At 41.6% G+C, this 25,336-nt stretch overlaps 1 protein-coding gene across 1 annotated transcript; it reads right to left on the reverse strand.

Annotated features, from left to right (window-relative positions):
• Nucleotides 1-538: 538 nt before the first annotated feature.
• LOC129769946 (transmembrane protein 135-like) lies at nt 539-20,912 on the reverse strand. Its single transcript, XM_055772484.1, has 6 exons — nt 20,586-20,912; nt 2,355-2,508; nt 1,488-2,291; nt 1,283-1,423; nt 1,064-1,230; nt 539-1,000 (listed from the first exon to the last, which is right to left on the reverse strand). Exons 2-6 carry the CDS (start codon nt 2,499-2,501, stop codon nt 886-888), a joined length of 1,374 nt encoding a protein of 457 aa, XP_055628459.1. The 5' UTR covers nt 2,502-2,508; nt 20,586-20,912; the 3' UTR covers nt 539-885.
• Nucleotides 20,913-25,336: the final 4,424 nt, after the last annotated feature.

Below are 25,336 nucleotides of genomic sequence, written 5' to 3' on the forward strand. Positions count from 1 at the left end.
GGTATATCAGCTTTTGAAAACAGAACATTGTCAGCAATAATCCTCCACTGACCACTTTGCCCCCTAAACAAAGAAATGCGAAATATGCGAAATAATCGCTGAAATTGAAAAAAAAAATCTGTTCACTGTTGATTTGTCGCAAACATCAGGTCAAATAAACTAAATTTCACTTGAAATTCCTTAAATTCGAAAAGCACAAAAGTACGGTCGAATGGCTACCAAGAGAGCGTTTCTTGTTTTTTTTTATATCTTGACATGCGACAGCTCCACTGTAGTACAGGGTGACTCAAAAGTCATGAAATTCGTCAAACATAAGATGACTATCAATACGGCGTCAATAGTCAATAGTTATACTACCAAACAAGCAGGTGACCACATTACCCCCACTACCCCTACACAGGCTTTTAAATGCACGATAAAAATAAATGCGTTAAGTTTACGTCGACCAAGTTTTGGTCGTAACACCCTTTACTCGAAGAGTATTTATAGATGCTGAAAGTATTCTTGTTGTGAAGTATAGGTGGACGAACTTGTAGAGAAACGGCAGTTATCCATTTATTATTCATTTTTATACAAAAGTATCGCATAAACAATGGTACCAGAAAACAAATAATTATTTACAAACAATAAACCCTTGAACTCTTCCTTATAATGTAATCAACTTAGTTCCCATGTATGCAGTAAAATATTTCAATATTCTCAAGAAAGTAAGTCAACCATTCAAGCTACCTAAATTCTCTATCGCTTAACACTACTACTAATTATTTGGGACACTTTGTGCAGCACATCACGAAAAGGCATAAATTACATTCTGAAGCCCCTCCATGCTCCAAGGCAACACATGATTCCTGTCTCGTACATTTCGACCTTGCTTTTCTCAGCCTTTCACAGCCTAAATTTCACCACTGCGGGAGTTTTGAAAAGTTCCGATACATCGCGAATCTGTCCGCTCGTGTTAAGGCCGTACACGTCGAAACCACTTCGATCCATGACACAAATCCTGAAATTGTAAGTGTACCCTTTCATTATTTCGATCACCTCTCGAAAGAAGTACGTAATCAACCTCCCGCCTGATATCGAATACAAAAACTTCCAGTAGCTCGGGCGCAAATTCATTGGCTCCAAGGTGGCAGCATGGAAGAGCAAAGCAGTGCTGGCGCAGTACAGAAACACGGTGAAGCCAGGAATCTTTGGTACGTATCCTTTTTCGACGCCCCAATTGTAGGTCATCTGGATGATAGTCGGTCTAAAACACAATTTAATTGATTCGAATTTAGCGTACCTGAAGTGTTTTCCACATTATATACAAGGCGATTGTATTATCAGCATAAAAGCCAAATGATACGCTCGCCAGCAGCCCACTCGGGATGGCATACGCCGCCTTGTCGCTGTTTGTAATGTGCCGCAACATACAGGAAGATAGCTGTGAGGACCAGAAGATTATTAAAAATGGGTTTAGTCTAATCAATTCACCGTTAATTACTAACCTTGTACAGGGATGTGAAGCATCCCAGGAATAATCCCAACTTAAATATTCCCCTGTTGAGAAATATTCGCTTGAAGAGTTTCGGGCGTCGGATCACCCTTTTGGTTTGGAACAAAATCTTCATAATCACCTGGATGCCTAATCCTATCGAAAACATTCGGGTGCCCCCGGAGAGTATACTGTAGGCACAACTGTATCTATGCCTACACAGATGATGCCTGCTGAGCGATTTAATTTTTGATATCAAGTTCAAATAAACCTTCACTGCCATCTGAATAAAATTGTAGGATGAAGCACGCGGAGTGTTCCCTGTGGTGGATCGTCTCTGTGGAAGATTCTCATTACTTTGCTCCGAGTGTAGAACCTCACTTTTCCCCAGTGCAAATTGGAACACATCAAACATAGAATCCTTGTAATCCTTCTGCCGGTTCAGCCGGTAGAAGTACAGGAGGGTCGCTGTCGAGAGACCAAAAATAACAATCTCTCCAAATGGAAGCGATTTCACCATGCCACGGGACTTGAGAATGTTCCAACCGGTTTCGGTCGCGACGTTCGACACATACAGACAGAGCAGACCCCGCCGGGACGGTCTTTCCACCATGATTGAAAAGAATGCTGCGAGATAGGCCGGAATGTACGCCGCCGTATAAAAATTATAGGAACCAAAGAGCTGTCGAAGGGCACACAGGAACGCAGAATAGCTGAAGGCGGACATCGTCAGGAAGGCAGTGGATTGCAGCAGTCCCCGTATTGTGCGTTTCAGTTCCTCGAACGATGGGACGCGACCGCGCATCGCTAACGAAAGCTAAAAGATGAGCAAACATCTTGTTGGGGAGAAATCTTGACGCGGGTTACAACAATGGATTACCATGTATACAGCAGAATAAAGTCGGAAGCTGTCTTGGATGGCCACCAGCAGGAATTCTGCCGACGCTATACTGCACGACTCGGTCCACGGGTGGACGTATTCCGTACAGGTGACCGGAACGGAAGTTAGTTTGCTGAGAACCTGCATTGTTACTCTGAAACGAAAGATATAAATCAAACATGTCGTCGAAATCGTGCTTTGGGTAATTATTACAATTTCTGAAAATGTGTTAATGTGTTGTTATCACCTGTGTTGACAACAGAATGAAATTGTAATGGACGAAAATCCTATCTTTCTAAAACTTCTCGGGATGCAAAAAACGTAAATCCGAATTACCGTAAATTACACAACGTCCACTATTCTCTAATAATCCATCTTTAAACACGATTTCAGAGCGTGATTCATTTTCTAGCCATAGAGCGTGCGGTTAGAACCCGCTTTATCATATATCGGAAAAATATAATATGAACAGGCAGCATAGATTGACTCATAGCATCATATGCAATGAGTGCAATGAACCTAAGGCATCAGCTTATCTCCGTGTAAAGGACGGTAGGAATACCAAATTGCTCGCTTAACCCAAAAGCAGTTAATATTTTTGACTTAGCACCTCTTAACTAGGGATTGCATTACCGTGCCAAAATTTCAATATCCGGTTATTCGGTAATGAAAATTTCATTACCGATAAAACCGGTAAATAACCGGTATAAAAAAAAACTTTAAAATGAACCATTTTCTTGAAGAAACAGTTTTTTATTGATAACGATTGGTTTACAAGAAACCATTTTGCAAGTTCTTACTACTTAGTTTGTTGGTTAAAGCAATTCTTAATCACACAAATAATATTAATTTTGTCGTCTTCTAATCTAGATAAGATTTCATTAATGAAATTTCCAGAAGAGGAAAACGCACGTTCAGAGTCCAATGATGGGCATCGAATACCATTGTCAAGTATTTGCCTCTGATGCCCTCTGTACGAAAACTGTTGTCTGAGGGATTTTATCAATCCGTTTATAGACGTTAAGCTTGGGAGTGGACGTTGATACCTTTGGTTGTTGCAATCGTCATTTAATTTCCCCTTGATGCCCACCTGTTCTGTGGTCCAGCTCTAGAATCAATACCATAAGCGATTTTTGAACTGAAGTTTGGAGGTAGTAGAATTTGACGCAACACTGTCAGTTGTGTTTTTTCGGTCTTATTTTGAATCTCGAGTAATATTTCAAAGCGGCATAAAGGCAGATATTATTGATGGCGTGAAAATGAGAATTACCGAAATTACCGGTTATTGATTGTAAAATAACGGACGGCGCCAGTGGTTGTATGGTTAGCGTAACAGCCTCACAATCCGATCGGCCTGGGTTCAATCCCAGCTGGCGTCGTTGGAATTTTCTGAGGCGAAAAATCTCTGGTTACGTCTTCCTTCGGAGGGGAAGTAAAAGAAGTTGGCCCGGCTCATGAGTTGTTGAGTCTGATAGGTAGGAACAGGTGGAGTCGCCTCCCTGATGTCGGTGATTGGCACTAAAGTGGCGGAAATAGGCCGACGAAAAATAAGCGAAGATTGTAAAATAACTGGTAATTCGATAATGAAAAATGACCCGGCATTACCGGTAAAACCGGTTAACTATCCCTACTCTTAACGTAAGATTTCGTGTTTCGGGGATATTCGTAAAAGAGGACTCCATGCACTTTTTGCAGCAAACGATAATTGTGAATGAAATTTTGTAAATATAATTTTCACATTATTTAAAAAATATATATATATACAAACAAGGAAGTTAATGTTAATAAATTTTATAAACCCCACTTTTCATGTGTTTTTTCGTTAAAACAACTTTTGTGACTTAATCAGTTATCTACGTTCTTTAGTATTTTTCAAAATATACCCTAACTCATCCGCATTTTTGGCATATGCTCACAAAATTTGCTTCGCACTCAAATGGTTAAAGCTGTATTCTATTACAGAAATTACAGAAAACAGAAAAAAAAATTTCGCCATATTCTTAAAGTTTAGGCGCTCAACAACCCTAGAAATGACTTTTCGAAAATCATATCATTTACCGAGTTATAGCCATTCTGGTGATGCATATCTTTTCTAGTATGGCCATAACAATTAAATTCGAATGCGTTTTTCTCGGAATCAGTTTTTGACGTAGGACTACGTCTTTCATTTCTATACCGGTGTTTAAAATCAAAGTTTTTCAAACGAGAAATGGGTGTTGTGAGAAAGGGTGAGTGAACGCAAAAATTATGTAGACTGATTTGATGCAACAGATATTTTGTCTATTGGAAATGGAATACAAATCATATCACAATACAAGCAATGTATTATTTTTTTTTTTTTTTTTATTAATCCGATTATTTTTACAGGCTCAGTTACATAAGTTTAATGGAGCCAAACTCTTAACTATATTTCAACTAGCATATATCAACATGTTGTTTCCTTAATTCTATGGTTAATGAAATAGGAAACCGATTACTCGCGGTCGACTCGAGTTTAGAAGGGTGACACATTTTCATTAGGAAAAGGATGGGATGTAAGGAGATGTGTGTTTACACTCGCACTCACATTCACATTCACATTCACATTCACATTCACATTCTCATTCACACTGACACTTCACACTCAATTCTTAAAACTATCCTTACATTTAATATGTGTTTACAATTTAACTTATTCTAATGTTAGTAGGAAGGGAACCGATAGCTCGCGAAGGACGAAAAGGAGGGGAAAAGGATGTATGAACAATCACACTCGAAGATCGATAGCTTTAAGGAAAACATATATTTGGGACATGTAATCAAGGTCTAACCGAGCCAACACATCTCTCACCGGCACATTGGACTGCTTTCCTCCAGCCCGAAGGGAGTTTTCTAAATTCGATCTGGCGACAAGATACAACTCGCACGACCAAACAACGTGTTCGATGTCGTGGTAACCATGGCCACAACCGCAGAGATTGCTGTCGGCAAGATTAAAACGAAAAAGCAGCGCGTCTAACGAACAGTGATTGGACATGAGTCGGGAGAAGGTGCGAATAAAGTCCCGACTCAAGTCCAGACTTTTGAACCACGGATTGAGGCTAACCTTAGGGATAATTGAGTGGAGCCACCGGCCCAATTCATCTTCGTTCCATTTGCGTTGCCAGTTAACGATGGTATTTTTACGAACTAAAGAATAAAATTCATTGAAGGCGATTTGACGCTGATAAATATCGCCTTCAATTGCACCTACCTTTGCTAATGAGTCAGCCCTCTCATTACCCGGAATTGAGCAATGTGAAGGGACCCAGACAAAGGTAATGACATAACAGCGTCTGGATAAAGCACTCAAAATTTCTCGTATTCTCTCAAGGAAGTACGGCGAGTGCTTTTCCGGCCTCACTGAACGGATAGCTTCGACAGAGCTCAGACTATCCGTTACAATGTAATAGTGTTCAACAGGTCGTGAGGCGACGCTGTCCAGCGCCCAGTGTATTGCTGCCAATTCAGCAATATACACTGAGCAAGGATACTGAAGACTGTGTGAGGTGCTAAAAAAATTGTTGAACACTCCAAATCCTGTGGACTCATTCATAGAGGACCCATCAGTAAAGTACATATTATCACAATTGACACGCCCATACTTTGCTTCGAAAATCGTAGGAACGATCCCCGATCGATGATAATCTGGAATTCCATGGATATCCTGCTTCATGGACAGATCAAAATGCACAGAGGAATTGATGTAGTCAGGAAAACAAACACGGTTGGGAATATACGAAGAAGGATCAACCTGCATGGAGACGAATTCATGATATGAGCTCATGAATCCAGAATGAAAATTTAGCTCGATCAGCTGCTCAAAATTTCCGATCACCAATGGGTTCATAACCTTACACCGGATGAGGAACCGAAGAGATAATAAATTGAAGCGATCTTTTAGTGGGAGTACGCCTGCCAAAACCTCGAGACTCATGGTATGCGTTGAGGGCATACATCCCAACGCAATACGGAGACAAAGATACTGAATTCGCTCGAGTTTAATGAGGTGTGTTTTGGCAGCTGATTGAAAACAGAAACTGCCATACTCCATCACTGAGAGAATAGTTGTTCGATACAACATAATAAGATCTTCGGGATGGGCTCCCCACCAGGTGCCGGTAATTGTACGGAGAAAGTTTATTCTTTGTTGACATTTTTTACTCAGATACCTAATATGGGCCCCCCAAGTACATTTGGAGTCGAACCAGACCCCAAGATACTTGAATGACATAGCATGAGTGATTGGTTTACCCAAAAGTTGAAGCTTTGGTTTTGCTGGTCTATGCTTCCTAGAAAAAACCACCATCTCTGTTTTCTCCGTGGAGAATTCGATCCCTAGCCCAATGGCCCAGGTTGAAAAATTGTTCAAAGTATCTTGTAAGGGTCCTTGCAGGTCGGATTCGTTTGATCCTACGACAGACACCACTCCATCAACTGCAAGTTGTCTTAGGCTGCAATTTTGTGTAAGGCAATTGTCGATGTCGCTTACATAGATGTTGTACAAAAGGGGGCTTAAACATGAGCCCTGGGGGAGTCCCATGTAGGAGACCCGACTTACTGTCGAATCCCCGTGAGAAAAATTCAAATGTTTCTCACAAAGCAAGTTATATAACATATTATTCAATAGAGGCGGCAGACCCCGAGAGTATAATTTGTCTGACAGGACCTCTATTGAAACTGAATCAAAGGCCCCCTTTATGTCCAAGAATACTGAAGCCATTTGTTTTTTTTCAGCGTAAGCCATTTGAATTTCTGAAGAAAGCAACGCAAGACAATCATTTGTCCCCTTGCCCCTGCGGAACCCATATTGTGTATCTGAGAGTAGGCCATTCGTTTCAACCCATCGATCAAGGCGAAACAAGATCATTTTCTCCAACAATTTCCGTATACAAGACAGCATTGCTATTGGGCGGTACGAATTGAAGTCGGACGCGGGTTTTCCGGGTTTTTGAATAGCTATAACTCGTACTTGTCTCCAATCATCTGGAACAATATTATGTTCCAGAAACCGATTGAATAAATTCAACAAGCGATGTTTCGCCACATCAGGGAGGTTTTTCAACAAGTTGAACTTAATTCGATCCGATCCCGGAGCAGAATTGTTACATGAAAGGAGAGCATGAGAGAATTCTACCATCGAAAACTCATAATCAAGATCGCACCTATCTTGTGGTATATTTCGAACAATTTTTTGCACGGGAGCGGAATCGGGACAAACCTTTCGTGCAAAATAAAAAATCCATCGATGTGAATATTCTTCGCTTTCATTCGTTGAAGAGCGATTTCTCATGTTTCGAGCCACTTTCCATAATTTTTTCATTGACGTTTCTCGTGACAAACCTCCCACGAAATTTCGCCAATAAGCACGTTTTTTCCCTTTGATCAAATTTTTGAACTGATTCTCAAGGGCTAAATACGTTTGAAAATTTTCAGGAGTTCCACGTTTTCGAAAAGCTTTAAATGCATTCGATTTTTCTATATAAAGCTTGGAACATTGGCTATCCCACCATAGATTGGGAGGCCTTCGGGAAATGGTGGAACCTGGAATGGGTTTCGTTTGAGCGCGAACTGCGCTGTCATAGATCAAACGAGAAAGGAAGTTATACTCCTCCAATGGAGGTAAACCATCTCTGGAATTGATGGCTAGAGCAATCGAGTCCGCATATTTTTTCCAGTCAATGTGTCTTGTGAGGTCATATGCCATGTTTATAGATTCAGAAGAATTCGACCCAATGGTGATGGAAATTTTGATTGGCAAGTGATCACTACCGTTGGGGTTCTGGATTACATTCCACTTGCAATCTAACGATAGTGAATTCGAGCAAAGCGAGAGGTCAAGAGCACTTGGGTTAGCAGGAGGTTTAGGAACACGTGTTGTTTCCCCAGTATTCAAAACGGTCATATTGAAGCTGTTACAAAGGTCATATATCAACGATGAACGATAGTCGTCGTACTGTTCCCCCCAGGCAGTTCCGTGAGAGTTGAAGTCTCCCAAGATCAATCGTGGCTCAGGAAGGAGTGAGCACATGTCAACAAGTTGCTTGCGGCTAACCGCAGCTCTCGGAGGCCAATACAAGCTGACAATACAGAGGTCTTTTCCTCTGATGTTTGCATGACAAGCAACAGCTTCAATCCCTCCAATAGGTGGAAGGTCAATTCGAAAAAATGAGTGGCACTTATTGATCCCCAATAGCACCCCTCCGTATCTGTCATCACGGTCCAAGCGTATAATATTGAAATCATGGAAAGAGAGATCATCTCGCGAAGAAAGCCAAGTTTCGGACAGAGCAAAAACATCACAATTGAACTTATGAATTAAAAATTTGAATGTATCCAATTTAGGGATAAGACTACGACAATTCCACTGTAAAACAGTGATATCTCCGACCTCTCTATTTGAATTAGACATCAAGAGAGATAATCATTGCAAGGAGGGGCCATGTTTGCATCAATTGTTGCAAAATTGTCTTTAATACTGGAAGCATTGAGATGACAATGGTTCTGATGGAGTCGGAAACATTAAAACACTTGAAGATTTGATCCAGAAGGTCAGACAACTTTATAAATCCCGATTGGGAAGTTGAACTGGACGAAAAAATAGGGACAGTTGGGGTTTTTGATGTTCCCTCGAGTGCTGGGTCGTTCGAAGGTGAACTAATCCCACGGAAGCCCGGAGGAACCTGATTTTGCTTGTCCGCGGCACTCGATTTTTTAGGCAAGCTAACAGGGGGTATCACCGGGGGGACTTGTTCTTGAACTTTGGGAGTGGTCACATTCTTGCGCCGGGGATTCCCTTTGGAAATAAACGGTGTGTCCCCGCTAGCTGTGTCCGCTTCCATTTCATCAACTGGCAACGAGGAAAAAGTATTGTGTGTTGAGATTGGTTGTTGTTGTTGTTGAGTCAGTGGAGAAGCGCCCTTTAAAATTTCCGCAAATGTGCGCTTCGAGCGTTCCTTTAAAGAGCGCTTCTGTTTCTCCCAGCGACTCTTATAAGTTTCACAAGCTGAGAGCGCGTGTGGAGTTCCCCCGCAATATGGACATTTATGCTCAGTCGCACTGCAGGATTCCCCCACATGTTGCTCTCCGCAAGTTGCACAGCGCTCCTTGTTGGCACAATAATCTGAAGTGTGACCAACTGACTTGCATTTGTTGCAAGTCATGGGCTTTGGCACAAAGAGTCGCACCGGCAGTCTCAATTTGTCCACCATAACGTAGTCAGGGAGAGCGGAACCAGCAAAAGTTACTCGAAACGAGTCGGACGGCGTGAATTTAGTTTCTCCCCCTTCCTGGGAGACTTTGCCTAATTGGCGACAGTCCAAGATCTCGACTTCCATCGAGGGGAGCTTCTTGAACTTTCCATTTCCTTTTTTAATAAATTCACACGTCAGACCCGTTTCTGTAATCACTCCCGCAATTTCTACGTTATGGCAGGGCACGTATGCGCGATATTCTAAAATGAACCGCTTGTCGACAACAATCTCGTTAGCTTGCTTCCGATCAGCCACGACAACACGCAGTTTGTTCGGGCGAACCTTGGAAATTTCGACCACGGAGGAATAATTTTTTGTCAAATCTTTCATGATCTGAATGACATTCAGAGATTTTCCTTTAGGTTTAGGTCGGAAGAAAACAACCCATGGGCCAGTTCCAGTTGCATTTTCTGGATAAACCTTGACACGGGGTGGAGACACAACAGGAGAGGAAAGTGGGGTCGATTGTTGAGCGGAAGCGGAAACAGCAGGGTTGGGTGGCGTGATCGGGAGTTCAGTGGGAGCGGGAGCGTGAGGGGGAGCGAGAACGGGAGTGGGAGCGAGAAGGAGAGCGAGAACGGGAGCGAGAGGAGGAACGGTAGCAGGAGACTGAGGGGGTGAAGAGGAGAGGTTTGCAAATTTTCTTGAGGGGGGCTTGTTTAGGTGGGTTAATTCCTCCCCCGAAAAGACTTCTTCTGAAGGGGGAACGCGTTTAAGCGACTTCCCACCTCCCGTAGATGTGGAGGGATAGACAGTGGATTCAATCTCCATGTCAACGGGTTCTCCGCATTCTGCCATATAAAGTGGCAGATGTACGGTTTTTCAGTGATTTCTCAATCTTTTTTTCTGATTATTTCTTAAACTAAAAACCTTAATCTAATAAAAATTATACTTATATCGCACACCCGTGCGGTTGAATTAGAATGGTTCCCAGCGAACCGCGTGTCGATCGTACAGCACAGCTGCAACGGTGTATGGCTCCACAGTGCGATGATGATTTCGATGACGATGATATGGCGATAAACACGCCAGCACACAGCGCCCGCGATGCAGGTCTTCTTCCTTCCGCTTTGTTTGCTTCACACTATTGCTGTCCAAAAATCCCGTTTGGGTGAAACAATTATTTCACCAGCAGCGAAAGTAACGGTATCACAACAGTATCACAAGATAACGGTATCACCAGACGGGAGAAAATACAACCGGCGGCCTCGACTTCACGAAGACGAATGCAATGTATTATGTATTATACAACTTTCGTGTGATTGCTTCTTTTGCTGAATATTGTGCCTTCAACGTAACGCTATCGTTTTGGAAGTCCCCCAAATATTCATTTATTCATTCAATCAGAATTGATTCAGATGCAACTAAAAACAAATGATCACTAAATCAGCGATAGTCGTACGTCACCCTTGCGGTTATACCACAGATATAACCTGTTTGTGGAGGCGATCTGGCGTAGTGATAACATCTATACCTATAGTAACGAACCAGCCGAACTGTGTTGAAAGTCACTATAATGGAGACAAAAAAAAACACTTCCTGTTTTTTCTGAATTGGAGTACACGATATTTCAATTCCTACTGAACCGATTTATATCGAGTTTATATAAATATTAGGCTGTCAAAAAAGTCCTGCGGTATTTCCGCGAGGTGTCGTTGTAAGCGCGTAGTTCTAGTTGTATTAATTGTATCGAGTCATACTATAGCTTGTTGGAAAGGTATTTTTGCGCGCTATAATATAGTCCTTGACAGTGTTTTGTTTGGTTAAGTCGTTCGTGAGTTATAGTGTCGCAAATATGGAGCAAAATAAAGAGTAAATCCGACATATTTTACAGTACTACTATGACGAAGGCAAAAATGCATCTCAAGCTGCCAATAAAATTTGTGCAGTTTATGGACCCGATACAGTTTCCATTTCCACCGCACAACGATGGTTTCAACGTTTTCGTTCTGGTGTAGAGGTCGTCGAAGATGCGCCACGCTCCGGAAGGCCTGTCGTCGAAAATTGCGACAAAATCGCTGAATTAGCCGAGAAAGACCGGCATAGTAGCAGCCGTAGCATCGGCCAAGAGCTGGGGATAAGTCATCAAACCGATAATAACCATTTGAAGAAGCTTGGATTCTCAAAGAAGCTCGATGTATGGGTGCCACACACGTTGACGCAAAAAAACATCTTTGACCGTATCGACGCATGTGAATCTCTGCTGAATCGCAACAAAATCGACCCGTTTCTGAAGCGGATGGTGACTGGCGATGAAAAGTGGGTCACTTACGACAACGTGAAGCGCAAACGGTCGTGGTCGAAGCCCGCTGAAGCGGCTCAGACGGTGGCCAAGCCCTCATTAACGGTCAGGAAGGTTCTGCTGTGTGTTTGGTGTGATTGTCAAGGAATAATCTATTATGAGCTGCTTCCATATGGCCAAACGCTCAATTCGTACCTGTACTGCCAACAACTGGACCGCTTGAAGGCAGCACTCATGAAGAAGAGGCCATCTTTGATAAACAGAGGCCGCATTGTCTTCCATCAGAACAACGCTAGGCCACACACTTCTTTGGTGACGCGCCAGAAGCTCCGGGAGCTCGGATGGGAGGTTCTTTTGCATCCGCCGTATAGTCCGGACCTTGCACCAAGTGACTACCACCTGTTTTTGTCCATGGCGAACGAGCTAGGTAGTCAGAAGTTAGCCACAAAAGAGGCCTGTGAAAATTGGCTATCCGAGTTTTTTGCCAATAAGGAAGCGAGCTTCTATAACAGGGGTATTATGAAGTTGGCATCTCGTTGGGAACAAGTCATCGAACAAAACGGCGCATATTTGACTTAAAACAGATGATTGTAACTAATTTTATGAACAAATGAAAATTAAAAAAAAATACCGCAGGACTTTTTTGACAGCCTAATATAATCTGTATGCATCTCTCTATCCCAAAAACTATTTTTTTAATTAAATTATTTTTAAAAAATCGGCAAACGTAGAAAAGAGTTGTTGACAGCATTTTTACCTCCGAACGACCGGTTTCAGATAACCAAAAGGGCTATATTAACTTTTTTTTCGTTAACTTTTTATTTTATTGTTCAATGATAGATAAACAAATAATGATATAATGTACAGTAAAAATATTTTTGTTTTTTTTTCGTTGCTCGAAAAAACATCCGAAAATCGTGCCAATACACAAGAATGCCCCCTTAAGCGATAAAATTGTTCATACGAAGGACGGGAGAAATTTGTAAAAATGACATAAGATTTACGCTAAGAGAGGAGCCAGCTCGCTTTTGTTGTGATCACCCTTATGTCTGCGCGAACCAGTCACGGTAAACCAAGGGGAAGCATTGGAATCTGTAAAAAAAATTAATTATGTTGACGTCGGACCACGTCTCTTATTTCTATACTGGGGTGTAAATTCGAGAAAGAGAGCTTCCCCCTAAAACCAAAAAGGAATCCACCAGAGAGAAGAATGGTATCGCTAAGAGGGCGACCAAGAAAGCGCCAGCATCGAAAAGGCCACCGTTTCCGGAAATAAGGGCAGGACATAGAAAACATTCGCCGAGAAGAATCCAAAAAAAATCATCGTTACTGGCAATTAATTTTCCGCTGCTACCGGTGATGCTGCAAAAAAAATTCGAGGGTTTGTATCCGAGACACGACCGCTTATGATGTAGGACTACGCAATTTTTTTTTAAATTTTTTAATTTTTTCAAATCATTTCGGATATTATTTGCGAATACGTCGAAATTCCATAAATAACTCTTTAGTAAAAAATTCCGGAGACCTTGAAGAGTTTTAACGGTTCGCGTGGTTTTGTAGAATCATTTCGAGAAGCAACGATTCTTTCTTGCCTTTGCGAGAACAATACACTAATTAGTCATATGTCGCTTTCTTGTATGCATGCATTGATATAATGAATATTTAACGAGACATCTTCCGTACATCGCCATTCAACAAGCATCAAACATGCGTCTAACAGATGCACACAGCTGTAGCGATTAAAATGAAACATCGAAACACACATCATGTGGAATATTCGCTAACGTTCACAGCTCGAGGGAAAACATAAAACACAAAACGAGCAGAATAACCTTTGTTGTTTCGGGCTCAAAAAGATTCTGAGAATTTTCCTCAGAGGAGATGTAATACCAGCAACAGTTTACTCACTATGCGAGGGTGGAGTTTTCTTCCCAAATATTCTCTTTTCGCTATCCCTCTTCGTTGTTTCTATTCTAGCGGCTGAATGTTGCCCGTTATTGACAGCTCTGTTCCGGAAAGCACACAAATAGACAGAACATATGTATGGGGACATGGGAGTGCTTCCAATTTTCATCAATTATGACTATGGAATTGTAATGTATAGCATATCAAACAAACCTTAGAAAATATCCAATTCGATTGGTACACAGATCGTTAAAATCCGTTCGCAGCAAAAGTAGTTACTAACGTTAACTTTATTTCATAAAAACGTGACCTGTTTTCTGATTTGGCACCCTTAATGTAAAACGGACTACGTCAAAATTTAAAACTTGCCGCTGTGAAGAAGGCAACCAGCAAGAAGGAAGCTGCTGCTACTACGGCTGCTTGAAAGCAAAAGTCAAAATAAATCAAAAATCGCTGCACAGCCGAAAACGTCAAAGCCATATAATCAACAGCTGCTTCGAAAAAAAACTGCCATCGTCACACGATAGGTTTTGTTGTGTTTTCAGCAAATAGAGAAGAATGGTACGTTAATATTCCACCTAATGTTCATGTTATGATGTATGCAGATGATATTACTCTCATCTCTTTCAATCACATCATTCCGCTATCAATTCCATTGTAGAATGGGCAGATGAAACAAGCTTCACAATTTCCCCAAAAACCCCAACTCCTACAAAATAACCTCTGCATTAAAAAAATGGACAAAAATTTCCGAGTTTTCGTGGATTTACCTTCACATGCACTGACGAAACTAGCTGCATCAATCATAGTAATCCATGAGTTAGCAGAAAAAAATTGACAGCCCTATCAGTCGAACTCTAACCGTGATGGTGAAAACAGTGAAGCTACTCCATTCAAAAGTGTGCGCGTTCAAAGAACGGTACCCCGAAGCGTCTAAAACGGACATCGTGCGGCACTTTGTGGACGCCGGATGCGCCCGTTCCGGCATCTACAACATCTTGGCACTATTGGACAACAATCAGAGCATCGAAAGAAAGTCCGGTTCCGGACGGCCGACGATCCTGAGCGATGGCAACCAACGACTGGCAGGGCACTTCGTATTTTACTTCCCCACGAAGGAAGTGAGCTCCAAAGCTTTTCTTCAACTCCGGACTGACTGTGAATGGGGAAATTTATAGTACGAAGTGCCTGCCGGAAGTTGCGTCGTTTATCAAGAAATACCATAAGGGCGAAGACGCGGTGTTCTGGCCGGATCTGGCGTCGGCCAATTACTCGAAGCGATCGTTAGAGATGGAGCGTCTGAATGGTATCGCTGTGATACCCAAGTCGGCGAACCCGCCCAACGTCTCTCAGCTGCGTCCCATCGAGAATTTCTGGGCAAACCTGAAGCGTAAGATCTACTCCAACAATTTTGTCGTGAAAACTGAGAAGGAATTGATAAATAAAACGAAGAAAGAACTGCCTACACGCATGTTTTCGTCCGCCATGGCGAATGTTCCGGTTGACTTCCGGAAGGCCGCTCGCAAGGGCGTAGATTTTTTTTGCAAGTAAGCTAATATATTATAGTATATTACCTTCCATGGGAGATTTATCAAACTCAATAATCTGTCTTAGTTATTTTATCACCCTCAGTTAGTCACGATAGAAAACAGATCAGCAAGTTACCAAAACTCATGCTTAAACAAATCAGTAAGCATCGCCCCATGGGTTGACGTCTGCATGTCGGCATAGCTCCTTGAAACAGTTCGATTTGCTCTGTCTCATTTCCACCGCCCAAGCGTTGAACTCCCCTCCAATGACGATCGGTTTCCTACCGATGAATTCCGCGGTCATTGCGTCTAGCATATGGTCGAACTGCTTGTTTGTCCATCTTGGGGGTATATAGCAACTGCACATGAAGATTTCATTAATTTTGGCGATAACGAAACCTTCATATGAGCCTCCAACCATTTCCTGGATAGGATATCTGCCTATCACCTGTATTGCAGTCATCTCTAATCACCCAATTTCCATTATCGCGAGGTAGTCGATACGATTCAGCTACGATTGCAACATCGCATCTTTATCCTGTTGTTGACTGCCACAACAGTTGCTGAGCTGTGTTGCAATGGTTGAGGTTTATCTGGATTACCTCCATCACTGCGAATCTGCCAACGCCTTCTTGTATGAGGGACACCTGAACCCTCCTGACGCATGGTCGCTACCGTCCACTGATTTGCAGAGCGGGTATCTCGATTGCTTCGTGCAGTCTCTCGCAACATGCCCATTCTCGTCGCATTTCCTGCACAGGTCAGACTTATCGGGGCCTGTGCAGTTTCTTGTCTGATGTCCAAAGCCCATGCTCTCGAAGCATCTCTCCATCCGCTTGGTCACCCAAGGCACAATCTTCAGCGGGCACACCTACCAACCGACTTTTATTTTGGTCGTCAGTATCATTCTGTTTGCTGCTACCGTCTGCTACCTATCGACGCAGACTGCGTGCCACCGTACGCCTTCCTCATGCGAATCGTCATCGGAATATCACCCAGCTTACACTGTGCCAGTAATTCACACCTCAACTCCTCGTCTGTAGCGATTTCGTCCAGATACCTGCACTCGACCACTAATTCCTGAGATAGGGCTCTCACGTTCGCTTCCTCTCCGAGCGACTTCTCGACAAGTTCCTTGAAAGCTGAGATCTTAATCGTCGGATCCTTCTTAAGCTCGAACTGCATCTCTCATTTCTGGGTGCGCCTGTTTTTTACCACATTCGCTTCCAGTTCCTTCAACTCCGGATCGTCTCGCACTTTCCGTAGGAGTGATGCATAAGTCACTCCTCCATTCACCTCGACGATCAGGGCATCACCTTTATTTCGCTCGCTTCGGGGCCTAGGGGCTTTCTTCACCTGCACCACTTTCTTCTCTTCTCTCTTCTTTCGTTTCTCCGTCTGGTTTTGGACAGTGTGCCACCCGCTGCCTTCGCCTTCTTTCGTGCTGACCGGGTTATTATTTTTTGCCTTCTTCAAGTCTTCTTCGTCTCCAGGAGCATCCCTCTTCCTTTTATCCGATCGAGGGTTCCTAATTCCCTTCGTCGTCTCCTGTACCTCAATGATACGTTTGTCATTAGCCTCGACTAGTGCCCTTTCCGCAACTTCGGCTCGCGTGGTCAACTCCTTCTGCTCGCGGTCAGCAGCCTTAACGGCCAATTTGACGCTCGTCAGTAAGTGCTTAATCTTCGTATGGACATGGTTTTTGTCTTTTATGAACTCATAGAGTTCGTTTACTCTCCTTTTTACCTCCTTCAGGCTTGACTTTCCAGGCTGCAGTCCTTCAGAGGAAGTGATGTTGATGGATTTCTCAGTAAACATTGGAGCAATCTCTCCTTGTGGTTCTTGTTGCTGCCCTAGGGGAGTGTTATTTACAGATCTCGCTGTGGTCGTCCGCGCTGGTGATCTGTGGAGCTCATCGCTTCTTGTGAACACGTTCACCTCTCCAATTGGTGTTGTCATTATCGTCGTTTCGTCTGTTGAATTTATCGTTCGTATTCATGGTCCCATGGGCCCAACTTCGGGCCGCTATCTCCGCTCTTTGTACATAGTCGCTTTTAGTGATCCCTTGGTTATCTATGCAAGCAGTGAGGCCATGCACGGGTTGACACGGTCCTTCATGGGGACCGTGTTCAAAGCCGGATCAGCGCAAGTTAGGAATGTGACATCTGGTGCCTAGTACCTAGTGCCTGAGCCTAGACGAACATCGAACTCACCCGAAGACTTGCCAAGTTATAACCGAGACGGGGACAACCGCACTATTAACCCACACGCCGTTTCAGGATGGTGTCACTCTTCCTTACTCAGGGAACAGGATAGCACAACTGTCACCCTTTAGCGTCGAGTTGAAATCGTTTCCGTATCGTGTCCTTTTCCATGTCGTAACCAGTATGTCGTAATCATGATCTTACTGGCGTTGATCCTGATGTGCTTGGCAGTCCTAACGCTACTCCTGTACACGGTATTTTCCCCGTGCAAACTCCATTAGGCTTTACCACGGACAGGGACCAAGACCCGAAGTGCTAGTCTAGGTCGGCAGCTTGACAGTCTGTGTGGGGACAAAATGTTGCAAACGGCAACGGTTGGCTACGGAATTACCAGTGTATGTACAAATACCTGTTCTTCTTGATCCTTATTTTTGACGTGGGACTACGTCTAACCGGAATATAAGGGGGGTAAAATTAAAACATAAACACTGAACATGCAGGAAAAAATGCAAGATTTCGAATGCTTAAAACTCGAACATTTTCTACTGAATCGGAAAGATGTTTGCATCAATTGATAGGGAATATTTCTACGCATCTATCGCAATTAATAAAGTGTTATTTTCCATTTGGTAAATAATTAAATAACTGTAAAATGTTAAGCGTTATCTAAACGCCCTTACTGCCTCGTTTTGATTGGCCCGCTTCACGGTTTCCCCAACACAAACTTCAAAACCAAGCAGCCTTGGGGAAATCAGAATTGCAAATACATGAAAGTAGGGGGAGCTTTTGTTCTCACCGAAATGTGTTTCCCTAGCACAGACTTCAAATCCAAGGAGCGTGGGGAAGTTGGCATTGCAAATACATGCAAGTCGAGGGTATTTTTGTTCCAACTGAAATGTGTTTCCTTAACACAGACTTCAAGTCCATGGAGCTTGGGAAAATTTGCATTGCGAATTCATGCAATCGGGGGCATTTTCGTTCCGACTGAAATGTGTTTCCCTAACACAGACTTCTAATCCATGGAGCGAGGGGAAATTGGCATTGCAAATACATGCAAGTCGAGGGCATTTTTGTTCCGACTAAAATATGTTTCCTCAACTCAGGCTTCAAAACCAAGGTGTCTAGGAAAATTGGGATTGCAAATTCATGCAGGTCGGGAGTATTTTTGTTCCGACTGAAATCTGATTACCTATAAAGACTTCTAAACCAAGGTATCTGGGGAAATCGGCATTGAAAATACATGTAAACTGCGAGTACTTTTTTACTCGCTTACCTTTGTGCAGACTAGAATGCGTTTCCCTAACACGGTCTTCTAAACTTAGGTACCTGGTAAGATCGTGCAGACACTAGAGACATTGCATTTGTTCAATTTGTTTCTCACAACGCAAATATATTGAATTCGGAAATTTTTCCATTCAATCAAAAATTTAATCAATACAAACAAATGATTACTAAGCTAAGGTAGTCCCACGTCAACCTTGCGGTAATATCATAGATATAACCCACTCATTTTTTTTCAGTGCGAATACTTTAATCACCAAATACCACCACTCTCTTGGAAGTCTCCGCTCTTCATCATACCCTGCCTGGAAAATTAGTGATTATATTCAGCGATTCAGCAAGCTGTCTACAAGAGTTGCAATCCGCTTCCACCAAACACACTTGGCTTCTTTTTACTGAGATTATCGCATTAGAGAGAAATGTCTCTTTCTGCTCGATTCCAGGCCCAGGACAGAATATAAGGTTTGGGTCGGAATTGTGAGATTGAGGCGGTTGCTGTGTCTTCTATCCGTTGAACCAAAAATGCCATAAGGTATTCCTGGGACTTGAAAGGGTCCCACTGCGAATCAAACCGGTTACATCTGATTGGCCTAACAACCCCGTTCCAAAACATCGTAGAATCCTTTCCCACCTCTGCATTGTACACGTAAACCTTACCCGTAATTTCCTAATTTCCAAATAAGATGAAATCTAACCATGTACCATATAAGAACCTAGCGTATCTTGTGCACCCGTGGCCGAGTGGTTAGCGTCATAACTAACATGCCGGGTGTTCGGGTTCGATTCCCGTTCTGGTCGGGGGAATTTTTCGTCAAAGAAATTTCCTCCGACTTGCACTGTGATCACGCGTATTCTAGAGCTTGCCACTCAGAATGCATTCAAGGCGTGTTATTTGGCATAGAAATCTTAACTAAGTACTTATAAAAATGACGCAAGTAATACTACGTTGAGACGGCGAAGTTCCTCTAGGAACGTTAGTGCCATTGAAGAAGGAGAAGAAGTATCGTCATCTTGGAACCATTTTTCGAATCGGTAGAGAAATCTGTGATCCTGGCACTTTACGGCTATCCATTGCTCTTTAGTTCGCTCCATTGTTGAGACAAACTGTGTTGCTTGAAATCCTCAATGACTTTTGCATACAACGTCTCGAAAGGATAAAAAAAATGCTGCCTTGGAGAAATTATGATGCTTTGCCGCCTTATGATGAACTTTGTCAGTTAGTTAGCATAGCTACTCTCGAGCAGTGATACGTGGATATTACAACAAAGACTATTCATGAAATTATGTCGGGATGTTTGGACTGCTTTGCTGTTCTGTCGCGACTCCAGCTGTACAGCCCTCTTCGGCCTCAACGGAACCAATAACGGAAACAACATTCTGCCTCTTAAACTTGTTAATCATATAAAGAACAAGATCCATCATTCTCCTTGTGCCTCATCGAGGTACATGTTCCTTGAAGGAACTTCTCATTTTGCTCGTAGTATTTCTGCGTCACACTCATTTGTACTTGTTTTAGATTGAGATTAGAATTTATTTTGAGCATATATCTAGTTGTTTGAAAAAATTCCCTTAGTCTAAAAAGAAACTAAGCCGTGAACGTCGCGAAATAAAACTTCAAAGATCATTATCAGTGAAATCCACCATTAGTTACTGAGGTCAATGCATATCGTGTGAGTGAGGTCTAATGCATTAATTAGGTAATTTGAAATTACATTGCCTGTTAATTGTCTTCGGTTAGTAATTTGCATTTACAAAATTAATTTATCCTGGTTAATTCACACAAGTAAACAGTGACTTACAATTTCTTTCTGAGCACGTAAATTCAAATTTTGGGAAATATGTTACGGATGCGGAAATCTTTCTCCCACTGAGTTACACACCGTGCCGTGAAACCATCCACAAGCCCCACCGCAACAATATCAGCTCACTAATCCATGGATGATTTTCCTTGATTACAGTGCATGATTTCCAGTTCGAAGCACTCGATAAAAATAGAGCTAATCACAATCAAAGCTTATCAATAATGTAACATTCGAACGAATGCGTATGTGACAAAAATATGTTATACTTTAAAGGAGTTAATTGGAAGACACCGAAGACACAGTAGGGCAAGACGTCAAAATATCACTGCAGAATGAAAACAAAAAGTTCATTTCTTTTCCCTCTCTTTTGTCCACTATTCTATAAACACAGTTCACGCAATCCGCGATGCAAAGAAACAGCGTCGACATCTGGTGGCGACATTCGTACTTGACGGCGTTGAGCTTCGTCAAGGCGCGTAGAAGTATATCCTAAGGTGGGCCAACTTGCTAAAACCACTCTTCAGCCATCTTGGAAGTCTACTGTGTTTTGTTTGTAAACAAAACACAATACGCTTGTGCCCAAGCTCGCTCGTGATCAGTCTGTCTCTTTCACGCTTCAAGGAAAAAAATCCCCTTCTGTTTTCTTCCGTACTTTTTATATACCGCTCCCCTAACCAACTTAGCGACGAAACGGCCTCACCTAGTACCATAGACCCGTCTTGGAGCTTCGTATTACGAAATGGGGGAGTAGGCATGACCAAGATATGTGCAATAAAGGTGTGACCGTGTCGTCAATAAGTGCGCGAGGGGAAACGGCATAAATATACAGAGGACTGTGGAGAGGGATTTAACTGCAAATAGAGATGTCTAAATTTTTCGTTTATTCGATTAATCGTGGGGTCATTTTTAAATTTAAATTTTTAATTGTCTTTCAGTATTCGATTAATCGAGAGAATATTTGTTTCTTGTAATCAAAACGAACAGTCATTTATAATTAAAAAAATGATGTCACAATTTTAATAGTTACATTAAATATAATTTTGAAATAAATATGGTGTACTGAAAAAGAATTTCAGTATATTGATAAATTTGCCATTTCATGATTTTTTGAGGACGATTGAAAAGAGAGCACACCATGAAAATGATGCACAATATTTTTATTATACCAACATAAAATGTTTTCTGTTCAAAATTACCTATTCTTCGAATGTTGTTGAAATATCTGATTTGTGTGTATTTTTCTGATTTTTCCCTATAACTACTAGTTCAAAAAAAGTATATTTATAGAATCATTGACCACTAGTATGGTATATTTTCCTTGGCATCCGGAGTTTGAATACTACTATTTTAGAACATGAGTTGAGACCACCTTTTTCAAGTCCGCATGTTACTTCTGCAGACCCTGAATTCTTCATCCCAGTATCCTCCACCAACAGGGAATCATTTTTATGCTTCAACCGTAAATGGTTTAGCATATTCGATTAATTTCGACGAAACGCCGACGGATAAACAAATTTTGCACTGTATTTTTTGAAAAAAAATGGTTCCCTTTTTCATTAATCGCGATTACTTTGATAATTATTCGATGTATTCATACTTTGATTTTTCATCATTCGATATAAAATTACTGATGCAGATATTCGATTATTTGGATTAATCGAACGATTAACCAGCGTTTTTTTTTATCTGTATTATAGTGATTTTCAACTCCTTTGGCTGGTTCGTCACTTTTACTTCCATTTTTGGAAGAATGTCGGGAATGAGAATTGAACTCGTGACCTTTAGCGTGAGAGGCAATAATGTTACCACTACGCCAGATCGCCTCCACTATTAACGTCTCTAACTGCAAAACGCGGGAAAAATATCTCCATCACCAACCGACACCGAGAGTCGATTTATTCTCTTGATCTGAAACAAAAAAATAAGATAGAGTATATTACAAACCTAACTTTAATTGTAAAAGACTTACCTTTCAACTTCTCAATGCTCTTATTGCCACCAAAACAATTCCACACACAAAGAGCAAAAAAAAGATATTGCAAAATATTGTAGATTGTTTACATACAAAATCCAAAATTGCTGAAAGGCTTTTTTCATAAGTTGCGCTACCGTATTGTATCTATCGTGGGTATGACAACATGGGTTTGCAGAAGAAATGAACACACTTTTAAAATTAAAATCTATATATATAAAAATGGAGCGATATCTGTCTGTCTGATTCTTATGGACTCGGAAACTACTGAACCGATCGACATGAAACGTGGTATATAGGGGTGTTTTGGGGCCGGGGAAGGTTTTCGTGACAGTTTGAGACCCCTCCCCCTCTCTAAAGGGGGGCTGCCATACAAATGAAACACAAATTTCTAAATTTCTCGAGAATTAATCAAGCAAATGTAACGAAATTTTCCGATTGGACCCATGAACAGCGCTCAGTAAGAAAACGTGGATGTGATAACGAAAAATAAATTTTGGGCAGAACGAAGTTTGCCGGGTCAGCTAGTTATGAATAAAAATTATTTTTCCCAAATGAAATTAGTACCCCATGTAAATTAAAATCACTTTTGCTTCCAAGTAGTGAAAAAATATCATACAAAAATTGTGTCTAAAGATGGTTTTATATTATAATGGTAAGTTTTGGAGAGAATATCCAAAAAATCATAGAAAATAGTTTAAATTAGGGTCAGAACAACATACTCCTAGTAGATAAATAACGGCAAGAAAAAAAATGGGTGGGTTATATCTATGATATAATCGCAAGGTTGACGTGGGACTACCTTAGCTTAGTTATCATTTGTTTGTATTGATTAAACTTTTGTTTGAATGAAACAATTTCCGAATTCAATTGAATTACATATATATGCGTTTTGAATAAAAAGTTTGAACAAATGGCATGTCTATAGTGTCTGCACGATCTTACCAGGTACCTAAGTTTAGAAGATCGTGTTAGGGAAAAGCACTCTAGTCTGCACAAAGGCAAGCGAGTACAAAAGTACTCGCAGTTTGCATGTATTTGCAATGCCGATTTCCCCAGACACCTTGGTTTAGAAGTCTTCATAGGTAAAAAGATTTCAGTCGGAACAAAAATACTCCCGACCTGCATGAATTTGCAATCCCAATTTCCCTAGACACCTTGGTTCTGAAGCCTGCGTTGAGGAAACATATTTTAGTCGGAACAAAAATGCCCTCGACTTGCATGTATTTGCAATGTCAATTTCCCCTCGCTCCTTGAATTTGAAGTCTGTTTTAAGGAAACACATTTCAGTTGGAACAAAAATACCCCCGACTTGCATGTATTTGCAATGCCAACTTCCCCACGCTCCTTAGATTTAAAGTCTGTGTTAGGGAAACACATTTCGGTGGGAACAAAAGCTTCCCCTTCTTTCATGTATTTGCAATTCCGATTTCCCCAAGGCTGCTTGGTTTTGAAGTCTGTGTCGGGGAAACCGTAGAGCGGGCCAATCAAAACGACGCAGTTAGGGCGTTTAGATAACGCTTAACATTTCACAGTTATTTAATTATTCATCTAATGAAAAATTACATTTCATTAATTGCGATAGATGCGTAGAAATATTCCCTATCAATTGATGCAAACATCTTTCCGATCCAGTAGAAAATGTTCGAGTTATAAGCATTCGAAATCTTGCATTTTTTCCTACATGTTTAGTGATTATGTTTTCATTTTACCCCCCTTATACTCCGGTTAGACGTAGTCCCACGTCAAAATTTCATACAAATTTTTGCAATTTAAAACTGTTCCAGGGCCGACTTATCTGATAGAGAATAGTTGGCCTCATACAAACTAATGTCGTATCCAAGGCGCTTGTATAAATGTATAACAGGTGAAGCAACATCATCACTTCCATAAGAAGGGGATTACGGTTTGTGGAGCGGGGGTTGTTTGTTTTGTTATTGCTAGAATACGCCATTTTTGCATTTTCACATGCGAGAGTAGTGGATGAACTGGATGAGAATAAAATTCTACAAAATCATCCCGTCTTTTTCACATAAATTCGCGAAAGCCGAACAAAGTAGGCATCGTTCGAATAAGCGTCGCAGCAGTTTGTAGAGAGCCGCCGGCAGCGTGCTGATGCTGTTTGTAAACAATACCGACAGCAATTCCAATATGGCTGAAAGTGCATTTCATATGATTGTTTCACCTGGTATATATAGAGGCGCCTTGGTCGTATCCAGATGTCGACACCTGAGAGAGAGGAGCCAGCTCGCGTTTGTTGTGATCGCCCTTATGTCAGCGCGAACCAGTCACGGTGAACCAAGGGGAAGTATTGGAATATGTAGAAAATTTTAACATGATATTTCTTCGCAAAACATTTTATAAGAAAACTAGCTAACCCGGCAAACTTCGTCCCGCCCATTTACTTGATTAATTCTCGAGTAATGCAGAAATTTGTGTTTTATTTGTATGGCAGCCACCCCTAAGAGAGGGGGGGAGGGGTATCTAACCACCATAGAAACATTCATTGCACCCTAAAGTTTCCATATGCCTAATTTGGTTTAATTTGCTTGATTAATTCTCGGGTGTGTGTTACTTATTGATCCAAAAATTTGTTTCCAAAGCTCAAAAATTGCTTTGAAAACAAGCTATTGAAATCACAAAAATCTGTATATAAGCAGGTAGCAGCTCCGAAATCCTGATGAATGGAGTTACCACCAAGAGCATGTTTGTGCAAATGAAGGGCACTGGAGCATCGTGTTCGTTCAAGCATGGCCAAAAAGGAGTCCACCGAAGA

The sequence above is a fragment of the Toxorhynchites rutilus genome, chromosome 2 (assembly GCF_029784135.1).
Source record: "Toxorhynchites rutilus septentrionalis strain SRP chromosome 2, ASM2978413v1, whole genome shotgun sequence".
Taxonomy (NCBI): Eukaryota; Metazoa; Arthropoda; class Insecta; order Diptera; family Culicidae; genus Toxorhynchites; species Toxorhynchites rutilus.